The sequence below is a fragment of the Microcaecilia unicolor genome, chromosome 4, assembly GCF_901765095.1.
Source record: "Microcaecilia unicolor chromosome 4, aMicUni1.1, whole genome shotgun sequence".
NCBI lineage: Eukaryota > Metazoa > Chordata > Amphibia > Gymnophiona > Siphonopidae > Microcaecilia > Microcaecilia unicolor.
In genome coordinates, this window is record NC_044034.1 from 361,688,741 (window position 1) to 361,703,670 (window position 14,930).

Below are 14,930 nucleotides of genomic sequence, written 5' to 3' on the forward strand. Positions count from 1 at the left end.
TGGATACATGACAGACTTGATCGACCTACCAACCAGAAACACATCCGAATCAACACAAACATATCTAAATCTGCGCTACCCAAGCTGCAAAGGACTCAAATACAAATCAACTTACGGCATCCAGCTTTTCCTACATAAGCACACAACTCTGGAACACATTACCAAAAGCCTTGGAAACGAAGCACGACCACCTAAACTTCCGGAAATCACTAAAAACTAACCTATTCAAAAAGGCATACCCTGCCGATCCAACCTAAATGCCTGATCTCTGCGACACAACAAAATTAAAGTACGTAATGGACATAACACAACTCTTCCTCTGTATGTTTCCCTAAATGTGACTGTGCCACATGAACGTTATCCTATCACAACATCACTTTGTATTTGCCCTCCGGTACTATGTAAGCCACATTGAGCCTACAAATATGTGGGAAAATGTGGGATACAAATGTAACAAAGCTGTAAGTTGCGGGTCTGATCTTACAGAGTGTGGGGTGTGAAACAATTTATGGAAGGAGGGAAGAGACCTCAGACGGGTGAAATTACAGCACGATTGCTGACAATACTCACGTTAGAGTGTCACCATAAATCAATCATTGGTCTCAGCCCCACCTCCTCCCTTCAAGTGGACATATATTTGTTATAAATGTTTTTTAAGAAGTATGCTATATCCAATGTGAGTCACAAAACTTAGAGGACAATGAAAGAACCACTTAGCTCAATGCAGCTTTGGAAATGGAGTTCCCCGCCCCACGGACCTGTTTCGCCGGAGGGGCTTCTTCAGGGGAAAATGAACACCCAATTTAACCGCACTGCTAGAGCGGCAATAGAGAAGTCATTTGAACAGTCAGACTCAAAGTTCAAAGTCCATAGCGGAGTGTACCCTTTTGTTGCATTGGATGCATTGGAGTGGCTGAGTGGCCTAGTGGTTAGGGTGGTGGACTTTGGTCCTGGGGAACGGAGGAACTGAGTTCGATTCCCGGCCCAGGCAGCTCCTTGTGACCTTGGGCAAGTCACTTAACCCTCCATTGCCTGCCGCATTGAGCCTGCCATGAGTGGGAAAAAGTGTGGGGTACAAAAAAAAAAAAAGTAATAAATAAATATTTTAATGCAGAGTAAGACCATTGGCCCACAAACCTACAGCACTGTTAATTTGACCTTGATGGTCCTTCATTCTTGCAGTGGCAACACAAGCTGAACTTACAGGTGGTGGGGACACTGATGCAGGCTGTCCCTATTGATAAGAGGTTGTGCAATCAATAAGGTCAGCAATCGCACACGCCTGCCAAATTCTGGAACAGGGGGAGAATGTGCAGCCTTTGTTCTGAGCAGCTTAGACCTGCCACTGATGAACTAGTGCCATCCCTGTTTGCAGCTCGAAGGTCAGGGATTCTCTGTTTTGCACGGCTCTCGCTGGTCTTCTTCATTTGAGGGACTTAAACGGGGAGAATTTTGGAGCAGGGAGAAGAATGTTCTTTCGGCTGAGGAACCTGCTGGGTGCTGCAGCATGGAGAAGCAGCAACGTGTGCTGTGTACGAAAGTTTCAGTAAGTTTTGAATTTCAGTTTGATACATCCTACACTTGACTGGAAAGAAATGGAGTCACAGTAACAGTAGGTCATCTACCGATGTATGACATTAATAGGTTAGTGTATCTTGTGCATTTTTTTTTTTTTATTACATTTGTACCCCGCGCTTTCCCACTCATGGCAGGCTCAATGCGGCTTACATGGGGCAATGGAGGGTTAAGTGACTTGCCCAGAGTCACAAGGAGCTGCCTGTGCCTGAAGTGGGAATCAAACTCGGTTCCTCATGGTCGCGCAGGCTTCTGCTTCGTCAAACTCACAGAAACAGAAGCCTGCGCAGCCTTCTACATGGAATGTTGCTAGTGGAATAGCAACATTCCATGTAGAATCTCCAATAGTATCTATTTTATTTTTGTTACATTTGTACCCTGCGTTTTCCCACTCATGGCAGGCTCAATGCGGCTTACATGGGGCATTGGAGGGTTAAGTGACTTGCCCAGAGTCACAAGGAGCTGCCTGTGCCTGAAGTGGGAATCCAACTCAGTTCCCCAGGACCAAAGTCCACCACCCTAACCACTAGGCCACTCCTCCACTGTTGCTACTATTTGAGATTCTACATGGAATGTTGCTATTCCACTAGCAACATTCCATGTAGAAGTCGGCCCTTGCAGATCACCAATGTGGCCGCGCAGGCTTCTGCTTCTGTGAGTCTGACGTCCTGCACGTACGTGCAGGACGTCAGACTCACAGAAACAGAAGCCTGCGCAGCCTTGTACATGGGATGCTGCTAGTGGAATAGCAACATTCCATGTAGAATCTCCAATAGCAGCAACATTCCATGTAGAATCTCCAATAGTATCTATTTTATTTTTGTTACATTTGTACCCTGCGCTTTCCCACTCATGGCAGGCTCAATGCGGCTTACATGGGGCAATGGAGGGTTAAGTGACTTGCCCAGAGTCACAAGGAGCTGCCTGTGCCTGAAGTGGGAATCAAACTCGGTTCCTCATGGTCGCGCAGGCTTCTGCTTCGTCAAACTCACAGAAACAGAAGCCTGCGCAGCCTTCTACATGGAATGTTGCTAGTGGAATAGCAACATTCCATGTAGAATCTCCAATAGTATCTATTTTATTTTTGTTACATTTGTACCCTGCGTTTTCCCACTCATGGCAGGCTCAATGCGGCTTACATGGGGCATTGGAGGGTTAAGTGACTTGCCCAGAGTCACAAGGAGCTGCCTGTGCCTGAAGTGGGAATCCAACTCAGTTCCCCAGGACCAAAGTCCACCACCCTAACCACTAGGCCACTCCTCCACTGTTGCTACTATTTGAGATTCTACATGGAATGTTGCTATTCCACTAGCAACATTCCATGTAGAAGTCGGCCCTTGCAGATCACCAATGTGGCCGCGCAGGCTTCTGCTTCTGTGAGTCTGACGTCCTGCACGTACGTGCAGGACGTCAGACTCACAGAAACAGAAGCCTGCGCAGCCTTGTACATGGGATGCTGCTAGTGGAATAGCAACATTCCATGTAGAATCTCCAATAGCAGCAACATTCCATGTAGAATCTCCAATAGTATCTATTTTATTTTTGTTACATTTGTACCCTGCGCTTTCCCACTCATGGCAGGCTCAATGCGGCTTACATGGGGCAATGGAGGGTTAAGTGACTTGCCCAGAGTCACAAGGAGCTGCCTGTGCCTGAAGTGGGAATCAAACTCGGTTCCTCATGGTCGCGCAGGCTTCTGCTTCGTCAAACTCACAGAAACAGAAGCCTGCGCAGCCTTCTACATGGAATGTTGCTAGTGGAATAGCAACATTCCATGTAGAATCTCCAATAGTATCTATTTTATTTTTGTTACATTTGTACCCTGCGTTTTCCCACTCATGGCAGGCTCAATGCGGCTTACATGGGGCATTGGAGGGTTAAGTGACTTGCCCAGAGTCACAAGGAGCTGCCTGTGCCTGAAGTGGGAATCCAACTCAGTTCCCCAGGACCAAAGTCCACCACCCTAACCACTAGGCCACTCCTCCACTGTTGCTACTATTTGAGATTCTACATGGAATGTTGCTATTCCACTAGCAACATTCCATGTAGAAGTCGGCCCTTGCAGATCACCAATGTGGCCGCGCAGGCTTCTGCTTCTGTGAGTCTGACGTCCTGCACGTACGTGCAGGACGTCAGACTCACAGAAACAGAAGCCTGCGCAGCCTTGTACATGGGATGCTGCTAGTGGAATAGCAACATTCCATGTAGAATCTCCAATAGCAGCAACATTCCATGTAGAATCTCCAATAGTATCTATTTTATTTTTGTTACATTTGTACCCTGCGCTTTCCCACTCATGGCAGGCTCAATGCGGCTTACATGGGGCAATGGAGGGTTAAGTGACTTGCCCAGAGTCACAAGGAGCTGCCTGTGCCTGAAGTGGGAATCAAACTCAGTTCCCCAGGACCAAAGTCCACCACCCTAACCACTAGGCCACTCCTCCACTGTTGCTACTATTTGAGATTCTACATGGAATGTTGCTATTCCACTAGCAACATTCCATGTAGAAGTCGGCCCTTGCAGATCACCAATGTGGCCGCGCAGGCTTCTGCTTCTGTGAGTCTGACGTCCTGCACGTACGTGCAGGACGTCAGACTCACAGAAACAGAAGCCTGCGCAGCCTTGTACATGGGATGCTGCTAGTGGAATAGCAACATTCCATGTAGAATCTCCAATAGCAGCAACATTCCATGTAGAATCTCCAATAGTATCTATTTTATTTTTGTTACATTTGTACCCTGCGCTTTCCCACTCATGGCAGGCTCAATGCGGCTTACATGGGGCAATGGAGGGTTAAGTGACTTGCCCAGAGTCACAAGGAGCTGCCTGTGCCTGAAGTGGGAATCAAACTCAGTTCCCCAGGACCAAAGTCCACCACCCTAACCACTAGGCCACTCCTCCACTGTTGCTACTATTTGAGATTCTACATGGAATGTTGCTATTCCACTAGCAACATTCCATGTAGAAGTCGGCCCTTGCAGATCACCAATGTGGCCGCGCAGGCTTCTGCTTCTGTGAGTCTGACGTCCTGCACGTACGTGCAGGACGTCAGACTCACAGAAACAGAAGCCTGCGCAGCCTTGTACATGGGATGCTGCTAGTGGAATAGCAACATTCCATGTAGAATCTCCAATAGCAGCAACATTCCATGTAGAATCTCCAATAGTATCTATTTTATTTTTGTTACATTTGTACCCTGCGCTTTCCCACTCATGGCAGGCTCAATGCGGCTTACATGGGGCAATGGAGGGTTAAGTGACTTGCCCAGAGTCACAAGGAGCTGCCTGTGCCTGAAGTGGGAATCAAACTCAGTTCCCCAGGACCAAAGTCCACCACCCTAACCACTAGGCCACTCCTTATAACAAACATACCTGTTAGATGCTTTGTGGACATCAGCCACAGCCACAGCTGCCTATGCTATTTGTAGTCATGATCTGTGGTTGTTTCCAGCACATGGAAGGTAATAAGAGAAATGAAACAGAACTAAAAGAAAATAAGACGATACCTTTCTTATTGGACTAACTTAATGCATTTTTTGATTAGCTTTCGAAGGTAACCCTTCTTCAGATCAGAAACGAGCAAATGTTGACAAATATCAGAATATAGAAGTGAAACACAAAAGCATCACAATAACACAGGAAGAGGGTGGGATGGGTTAGGTGAGAAACATGGAGAGATGGGTGGGTCAGAGATAGGGAGAGATGGAAGAGTGACAAAACCTCCACACGGAGGTGAGAGGCGCTGTCAGGTCAGTGCAGGGGGCTCGGCACGGAGGTGGGCGGGAGGGGAGGGGAGGGGGGGAGGGTAGAGGTTGGTGCACGCAATGTTCGTTTCCAGGCTCCAGCGGCAGCGTCCGACTCCGTTTCCCTCTCTGTTCTGCCCTCTGATGTCATCACGTCTTGACACGAGGGCGGGACAGAGAGGGAAGTCTCTACTGCGCATTTGCAGGTGAGTTGGTCACTTGCCATTTATATGTTTGATAAGAAAGCCCAGATCTTTGTTGAGTCCTGTCTGGTGGGTGTCAACATATTTCATCATTTTTTACTTCAAAGGTCCTACGTTCCTGGATTGTCTTAAAATTTCCTTTTAGTATCCTTACCATAAAATCACTGATGCAGTGTTCTGGTTTTGTAACGTGCTGCCCCACAGAGGTGACATCCTTTTGTGCCAATTAGAGACTAAATATTTCATTTATTAGTGTTATACAGTAAAACTGTAGGCGACAGGTAGTAGCAGACAGTCGGTTGTCTCTCTGTTCCCCTGCCCCTTTTTCCTTAATCTATCTCCCTTTTTCTCCCTACCCTATTTCCTTTATTTCCTCTGTCCTATCGCTTTCATTTTTTTATATCGTACACCACTTTGATTTGTTGTGAAAGGCGGCGGTATATCAAGTTCCAAAGAAACATAAAGCACAAGGAAAGAAAACAACAAGGGAAACCTAAATCAACCCCCCAACAAGCCAACCACAGTCCCTTCAGTACAATAAATGCTGACTGATTCAAAATGATTTAACTGGCCAGAAATGGCCACTGACCAGTTAAATTGCTTGGTTGGGGCTATCTGCTAATTTTTACTGGCACTTAAGTGGTTAGTCCCTAAGTGAAAGCCGGCTATTTTGAGGGCATTCTGGGAGCGGAGTCGGCATAAATGGGGCATTCTTGGGAGGGTGGTTAACTGCATAAATAGGACCGCATAAAACACACTCGTATCTATATGCCAGAACCCATGGCCGGTTAAGTGTGGCAACCCGTGGCCAGCATTGAATAACATCAGCAGCGGTCAGCAGAGCGCTCAACGTCACAGGCTGAATATTGACCCATAAGCGGCCCTTTTACTGAAGCTTAGCATGAACTAACAGACATTAGCTTAAGAACATAATAAGAATAGCCATACTGGGTCAGACCAATGGTCCATCTAGCCCAGTATCCTACTTCCAACAGTGGCCTATCCAAGTCACAAGTACCTGGCAGAAACCCAATAAGTAGCAGCATTCCAGAATCCCAAAGAATAGTCAGATTCCAGAATCCCAAAGAATAGATTCCAGAACAGTGGTGATGATACCCGGGGCGGATCACCGATGCGCCCCCCCCCCCCCGGGTGCAGCGCGCCCCCCCCCCCTGTGAAATGACACCTCCCCCCCCCCCGGCGAAATGACACCCCCCCGGGCGCACGCCACTGGGGGGGAGTGCCACGGCACGCGCCTGTTGGCTCCGAGTTCGCTAACTTCGCTCGTTCGCTGCAGCTCCCTCTGCCCCGGAACAGGAAGTAACCTGTTCCGGGGCAGAGGGAGCTGCAGCAAACGAGCGAAGTTAGCGAACTCGGAGCCGACAGGCGCGCACCGCGGCACCCCCCAGCGGCGTGCACCCGGGACGGACCGCCCCCCCTTGGTACGCCACTGTTCCAGAATCCCAAAGAGGAGCAAGATTCCGAAATCCCAAAGAACTTAGCCCATCGGCAAAAAATGGGCTACACAGCATTTAGTGCATGCTGTCTGTTAGAAAACAAATAGAGAACTCCACTCTGCTCTGGCCCTCCCTGACACAGACCAGTGGTGTGCTGGAGCAGGCTCTCACAGGCTCGCAAGAGCCGGTTGTTAAGTTTTTAAGAATTTTGGGAGCCGGTTGTTAATGTAGGGCCCTCCATGGCTACTTTAACAACTGGCTCCCAAAATGTGGGCTTGGGCCCCCTGCTGAATTCTCTTTTACTTTACTGGTGGGGATGCTGAGCCCTGCCAGCCAAGTAAATAGACTACTGCTGCTCCCCGCTCTTTGTTTCCAGCTCTGAGCAGCAGGCTGGGACTTCTTCTCCAGCATCGTGAAAGAAGTTCCAGCATGCTGCTCAGAGCAAGATGTTGGGAGTGGTGGCAGTCCATTTTATTGGCTGCCAGCAAAGGTATGCTTAGCGTGCCCGCATCAGGGTTGCCAGGTGGAAAAATTTTTTCCCACCCAATCGAGCCCAAATCCAGCCCAAAACCCGCCCCTGACACCCCCACCCCCGCGTCATCACCCCGCCCCCGCCGTCATCAACCCCGCCCCCGCCTTCATCGGCCCTGCCCAAAACGTCACTAACCCCGCCCAAAACGTCACTAACCCCGCCCCCCCGCGGCCGAAAAAAACACTTTTAAAACCGCCCAAAAGACCCAAAAAAAAGCCCAAAAAACCGCAACCCGCCGCGGGCAAAAATTTCCCGCGGCGGGTCGCGGAAAACCGCCCGATTGGGCGGTAAAACCGCCCACCTGGCAACACTGGCCCACATGAAGGGAGGGAGGAGAGAGAGGCAAGTTTTGCTCTCCACCCCCCACCCCCACCCCTTCCAACTGCAGAGCTGGCTACGTCCAGAGAAAGAGCCTGTTGTTAAAAATTTACCAGCACACCCCTGACACAGACCATCTCAGAAATAAAGGCAGAGTTTTTGGAAAGCCCACTTGGGGTGCTTTGAAATGTTATATTTTAACTCTTCTTATCATGTTGCCTCAGCATTATTTGTTTGGGAATTCTCTCTTTTTTTTGATTTGGTTAGATAAATGCACAAGGTTAAATGATTTCAAAATCCTGCTTTGGTGACTTAGAAATGAAGAATTTGAGGTTGGGTACAAGGGTGAAAGATCGGTAGACCCAGCCACAGAAAGTGCAGCCTTACAAGGTATCATCTTATTTTCTTTTCCATGTTTTATTTTGTTTGATTTTTATTGAAGTGCTCTTTTAAAATTGTATTCATGGAGTTTTCTCATCCCTTGGCAGTAGTAGTACATGGCATGTTATATACTGATACAATAGACATTCTCTTGTCCCTGGAGAGCTTCCAGTTTAAGAATCCTAAGGGGTCCTTTTACTAAGCTACAGTGAGAACCCATTGCTTACCTTAAAAGGGCATACAGCAGGGCATGGGAAGACTGACCATTTGGACAGAGGGCCCAGAGGCTCTGCCCGGTTGACCGACACCACCACAGCACATTACAGCCCTCTCCAGTCCTACCTTGAAGGGCATGGGGGTCTAGTGCCCACTGAGGTGGCAGGAAAGAATCCCACTCTGTCCTGCCCGCTGCCACTATGCTGCATGGCAGCTCCGTGTTTTAAAAATGGCTGTCAAAGCTTCCCGCGGAAGTCTCGCGAGTCTGCTGAGGCCCATGAGGCTACCACGGTGCAGAGTAGCGGCAGTGGGCAGGAAAGAGTGGGATTGTTTCCTGCCCCCGAAGAAGCCACTAGACCCCCAGGCCCTTCAAGGTAGGACCAGGGAGGGCGAGGGCTGTGCGGGAGGGGGGGCAGAGGTGGGGCGGTGAGCAATGGCCAGGGTGGCCTCCCCAATGGCCTTTACTGCCCGGGAGCCCGACCACTGCCAGTCCACCCCTACTACTACTACTTATCATTTCTATAGCGCTACTAGATGTACACAGCGCTGTACACTTGAACATGAAGAGACAGTCCCTGCTCCACAGAGCTTACAATCTAATTAGGACAACAAACAGAACAAATAAGGGATAAGGACAAAGAGTAGCAAGATTCCGTGCAGAATCCTAAAGAGTAGCAAGATTCCGGAATCCCATAGTAGCAAGATTCTGTGCAGAATCCCAAAGAGTAGCAAGATTCCGGAATCCCAAAGACTACTACTACTACTTATCATTTCTATAGCGCTACTAGATGTACGCAGCGCTGTACACTTGAACATGAAGAGACAGTCCCTGCTCCACAGAGCTTACAGTCTAATTAGGACAGACAAACAGAACAAATAAGGGATAAGGACAAAGAGTAGCAAGATTCCGTGCAGAATCCTAAAGAGTAGCAAGATTCCGGAATCCCATAGTAGCAAGATTCTGTGCAGAATCCCAAAGAGTAGCAAGATTCCGGAATCCCAAAGACTACTACTACTACTTATCATTTCTATAGCGCTACTAGACGTACGCAGCGCTGTACACTTGAACATGAAGAGACAGTCCCTGCTCGACAGAGCTTACAATCTAATTAGGACAGACAAATAGGACAAACAAGAGATAAGGGAATATTAAAGTGAGGATGATAAAAAAAAGGGTACTGAACAAGTGAGTAAGGGTTAGGAGTTAAAAGCAGCATCAAAAAGGTGGGCTTTTAGCTTAGATTTGAAGACGGCCAGAGATGGAGCTTGATGTACCGGCTCAGCAAGTCTATTCCAGGCATGTGGTGCAGCAAGATAAAAGGAACAGAGTCTGGAGTTAGCGGTGGAGGAGAAGGGTGCAGATAAGAGAGATTTACCCAGTGAACGGAATTCCCGGGGAGGAATGTAGGGAGAGATGAGAGTGGAGAGGTACTGAGGAGCTGCAGAGTGAATGCACTTATAAGTCAATAAGAGGAGTTTGAACTGTATGCGGAAATGGATAGGGAGCTAGTGAAGTGACTGAGGAGAGGTCTAATATGAGCATAACGACACTGGCAGAATATTAGTTGTGCAGCAGAATTTTGAACAGATTGAAGAGGAGAGAGATGGCTAAGTGAGAAGCATGTTGCAATAGTCTATGCGAGAGGTGATAAGAGTGTGGATAAGGGTTCTGGTAGTGTGCTCAGAAAGGAAAGAGCGAATTTTGGTGATATTATAGAGAAAGAAACGACAGGTTTTAGCAGTCTGCTGAATATGTGCAGAGAAGGAGAGAAGATGACCCCAAGGTTAAGAGCTGATGAGACAGAGAGGATGAGAGTGTTATCCACAGAAATAGAGAATGGGGGAAAAGGAGAGGTTGGTTTAGGGGGAAAGATACAGTCTTGGTCATGTTTAGTTTCAGATGGCGGTGAGACATCCTGGCGGCAATGTCCTGATCTTCCCAGGTACCATTTAGACAGTATTCAGATGCTTAGTTAGTTTTCTAATTGATCCATTTTTCACTTACTTGGTACTGTTTGCTATTTGCACATTTTTGTTCCACTATTCAATATTTTTTGAGAATAAACACAATTGTTTGTTCGTTTTGCCTGTCTGGACTGATAAAGAATACTGGCGGTTTGTGTGTTGGGTCTGTGAGTGCTCACTGAAGCTGCTTTTTACCACAGCTTTGTAAAAGGACTCCTAAATGTATGGCAACCCCTACTAATGTAGATAATCTCCCCAGTTAACTATTTACATTTAGGAGTCCTTTTACAAAGCTGTGGTTTCCCCGGCCATGTCCTCTGTTCAGGTGTCCGGGCGTTTTTCTTAAATTGGGGGGATTTGTGACCATTTGGCCAAGTTTAAAAAACCTGTCATACTCGTTCCCTACAGTGGCATCATAACCACAGGACCACCTACCCACTCTGGGCTCAGCTTATCCACCCACCCTCCCCCTGACGACTGGCATGTTTTCCTCCTCTTTCTCATCTCTCCTCCTGGCAGACGGGCACCTCCTCTCTAGTCTCTACCTTCTCCTCCCCCTCCCCTGGCAGTCCTTTAATCCTTGGATACATGACTGACAGCCTGATGATCATAGTAACATAGTAGATGATGGCAGATCTTAAAGACCTGTACAGTCCATCCAGTCTGCCCAACACGTTACATATGGTATGTGATACTTCACATGTAAACCTGATCTCAATTTGTCCTTGACATTTTCAGGGCATAGACCGTAGAAGTCTGCCCAGCACTCTCCTTGTTCTAAAATTTCTGACGTTTATGTCAAAGCCCCTGAACAGCTCCTCTCTATCCCATCCAAATCTATTCGGCCACAATCAGGGCCCAGACCTTAGAAGTTTGCCCAGTACTGGCTTTGCTTCCCAATTACCTGTTTTGCTTTACTGATCTCCACTAAGCTTCTTTGGATCCATTCCTTCTAAACAGGATTCCTTTATGGTTTTTTAATTCCGTTACCCTTTTCATCTCCACTACCTCCTACAGGAGGGTATTCCAGGTGTCTACCACCCTCTCCGTAAACAAATGTTTGCTGACATTATTCCTGCCCCCCTTCAACCTCAATTCATGCCCTCTCGTTCTAGCACCTTCCCATCTCTGGAAAAGGTTTGCAGATTATTTGCTCACCCTTTTTCAGTGGTAGCTCAAGGTGAGTTACATTCAGGTACTCTAGATATTTCTCTGTCCCTGGTGGGCTCACAATCTAAGTTTGTACCTGAGGCAATGGAGGGTTAAGTGACTTGCCCAAGATCACAAGGAGCAGCAGTGGGATTTGAACTGGCCACCTCTGGATTGCAAGACCGGTGATCTAACCACTAGGCCACTCCTCCACTTAAGCAATACCTTTCAAATATTTAAATGTCTTTATCATATCATTTGTTTCTCTTTTCCTCCAGTCTATACGTGTTCAGGTCAGTAAGTCTCTCCTCATACGTCCTGCAATGCAAATTCCATACCATTTTTGTCACGTTTCTCTTTACCGCTCCAAGTCTTTTTACATCCTTAATAAGATACGGCCTCCAAAACTGAACAGAAGGGGATGCACAGAGCAGTCGTGTAGCTGTCAGCTCCGCCGGTCCCCTGCCCCTCTGACGTTATTTCCTCTTCCAGGGCAGGGGACCGGCGGAGCCGACAGCCGCATGGGTGCTCCGTGCACCCCCTTGCTAGGAGGAAGGGTGGTGGGGTGATGTGCTTTGGAGGGGGGGGGGGGTGATGCGCCTTGGGGGTGGGGTGCAGCGCGACTCACCTTGGGTGGCAAGAAGCCAGGTACGCCACTGTGTGCATGCCTCCAAAATGACTGTAATTCCATCAAGTCTTTTTACCTTTACTATTAAGTCTCTACAACTCACCTTTACTATAAATCCTCTACTACGTTTGCTGTTCGCCTTTGCTGTTTAGCATTATCTCTCAGCTCTCCCAGTTCGCCTACGTTTAGGGCATATTGGTTGAAAGTGGTTGCAGAAGCTACACTGCCTGTCAGGGTCGCCGAGAGGGGGGACAGGGGGGAACAAAGTTCCCCAGGCCCGGGCCTCCGGGGGGGCGCCGCCGCTGCTGCAGTCCAGCCCGCCTACCTTCCATCGCTCCCTGGCATTGAACTTAAGCACCTCACCTTCGAAAGCACAGCAAGCAGCGGCAGACCACTCCTTCCTTCCGTGTCCCACCCTCGCCTGACATAACGTTCGCGAGGGCGGGACACGGAAGGAAGGAGTGGTCTGCCGCTGCTTGCTGCGCTTTCCAAGGGGACGGTGAGGCGCTTAAGGTCAGTGCAGAGGGCCCGGGGGTGGAGAGAGCGCCCGGCCCGGTGGCGGGGGGGGGGGGGGGGGCCCGGGCCTGGCCCAGTCTCTCTGCGGCCCCGCTGCCTGTCAAGCAGCAAAGCTGTAAGTTGTTTTTTTCCTTGTTCAAGTTCCTACGTTAAAGAAGATTTGTTTAAGAACTGAGACTGCATCAGGGTGATGTTGTTTGCTTACAGTGTTGGGTTTAAACGGCATATTAATCTTTCTGGGAGTGATGAGGCTTGCTTGAAATTTCACAGGCTCACAATAAAAATAAAAAATAAGAGTTAAAGTGTGATTGCAACCCGGGACCCTTAGTTTAAAGTCCATTGCACTAACCACCAGTGGCGTACCGAGGGTGGGGCAGTGCGCCCTGGGTGCACGCTGCTGGAGGGGTGAAGAGCAGCCACGCGCCTGTCAGCTGCGCTGGTTCCCTGCTCCCTCTCTGCCCCGGAGCAGGTTACTTCCTGCAGGGCCGTGCCTAGGGTCTCTGGCGCCCCCCTGCGGACTATCAGTTGGTGTGCGCGCGGGTGCATGCGCGCCCCAATTCGCCGGCGCTTTAAATTTACCTCTCTCCGCCTCCGACGTCTGCGCAGCGTCAGTGAAAGCGCTGCCTGTCTGACGTCTCTCCGCCAGCCTTCCCTTCGCTCGTTCGTTCCCTCTGTGTCCCGCCCTCAAGGAAATGACGTCAGAAGAAGGCGGGACACAGAGGGAATGAACGAGCAAAGGGAAGGCTGGTGGAGAGACGTCAGACAGGCAGCGCTTTCACTGACGCTGCGCAGACGGAGGCGGAGCGAGGTAAATTTAAAGCGCCGGGGAATCGGGGATGAAGCAGAGGAGTAAGGGTTTTTTTTTTTAAATACAACTACGGCGCGGCGCCCTTGAAGGCAGGCGCCCCCCTGCGGCGCTTACCGCTCTTACCGTGTTGGCACGGCCCTGACTTCCTGTTCCGGGGCAGGGGGAGCAGGGAACCAGAGGAGCTGCGCGGCTGCTCCCAGCAGGTAAGAATGCACCCAGGGGGTGTCATTGCGCCGGGGGGGGGGGTGTCGTGCTGCACTCTGCGGGGATGGACGCCGCTGCATCCGGAGGGGGGTGCGCAGCGACGATCCGCCCCGGGTGGCAGCCAACCAAGGATCGTCACTGCTAACCACTCAGCTGTTCCTCAGACCTGCTTCTTGCTACAATACCTGACTGAAACTGTCACAGAGCCTGGTATTCCCTTTCAGTTTCACTTTTAGGGGAGAGGAAGGGGGAGGCAGCAACCACTGGGGGACAGCGTTGCCAGATGGGTGGGTTTCCCACCCAATTGGGCTGGTTTTTAAGCCAGGATGCTGGAAATTTTCGAAGGCTGCGGGCTGCGGGAAATTGGGCTTCTTTTTCATTGCAGCTGTGCGGGGTTTGTGCTTTTTTCGGGTCTTCTATTGGTCCAATTTGGTCCAATAGAAGCTTTTCCGGGGTAGGGTTGACATCAGGGGCGGGGCTAACGACGGCAGAGGTGACGGCGGGGGCGGGGGCGGTGACGTTGGGGGCGGGGTCGGTGACGTTGGGGGGTGGCGTTTGACTTTGGGTGGGTTTTGGGCTGGTTTAGGGCCGATTTTGGGTGGGGAAAATTTTTCCCATCTGGCCACGCTGCTGGGGGATAAAGGAAGGTTCATGCCTTATGGCCCGATGATCAGAAGCAAACCAGGCGCTAGAGGCTGTTAGCGCCCTACTAGCGCCTGTTTGGTACCGTCCCATGATCAGAGCCCCGAAGTGCGTGAAACAACGCACTCGCGGGCTCTGAACGCAACTAGCATGCAAATGCATGCAAAACAGGGCTCTTAGCGTAAGTAGCATACAAATGCATGCTAAACCTATTCCTCCCCAATGATCAGCAAGCAGCGCACCAAACATTGGCCTGCTGGCCGCAGCAAACCTTACACTAGCTCGGAGCTGGCGTTAGGGTTTGCAGACCTTTGAGGAGGAATGATGAGCCTTGCCCATCATGCATTTTCATGCTAGCAGGCCCCACATTCCCCCCAGTGCAGCAGCCCGCCCCCCCCCCCCCCCCCCCGCAGGAGCAGTTTCTCCCTTGTATGATGTGAAGCCCCCTAGGATGTGCTGGGCAGGGCCGGACACCGCCATTTTTGAGACCACGGCAGCCGGAATTAAAAAAAAAACACTGACCTTTGCGGGCTGAATATTAGGGGGTGGGGGTGGGATTTAAATGTTTACAAAAATATTTTAAACCTCTGTGAC

The 14,930-nt window shown here is 49.7% G+C and overlaps 1 protein-coding gene across 1 annotated transcript in view; it reads left to right on the forward strand.

Annotated features, from left to right (window-relative positions):
* The first annotated feature begins 1,320 nt into the window (after positions 1-1,320).
* The window catches only part of OTC (ornithine carbamoyltransferase), a 39,073-nt gene continuing 25,463 nt past the window's right edge, over positions 1,321-14,930 (forward strand). Inside the window, exon 1 of the mRNA XM_030202331.1 lies at positions 1,321-1,546. Within this exon, the coding sequence (XP_030058191.1) occupies positions 1,470-1,546 (77 nt within the window). The 5' untranslated portion in view covers positions 1,321-1,469. The remainder of the gene's footprint in view (positions 1,547-14,930) is intronic.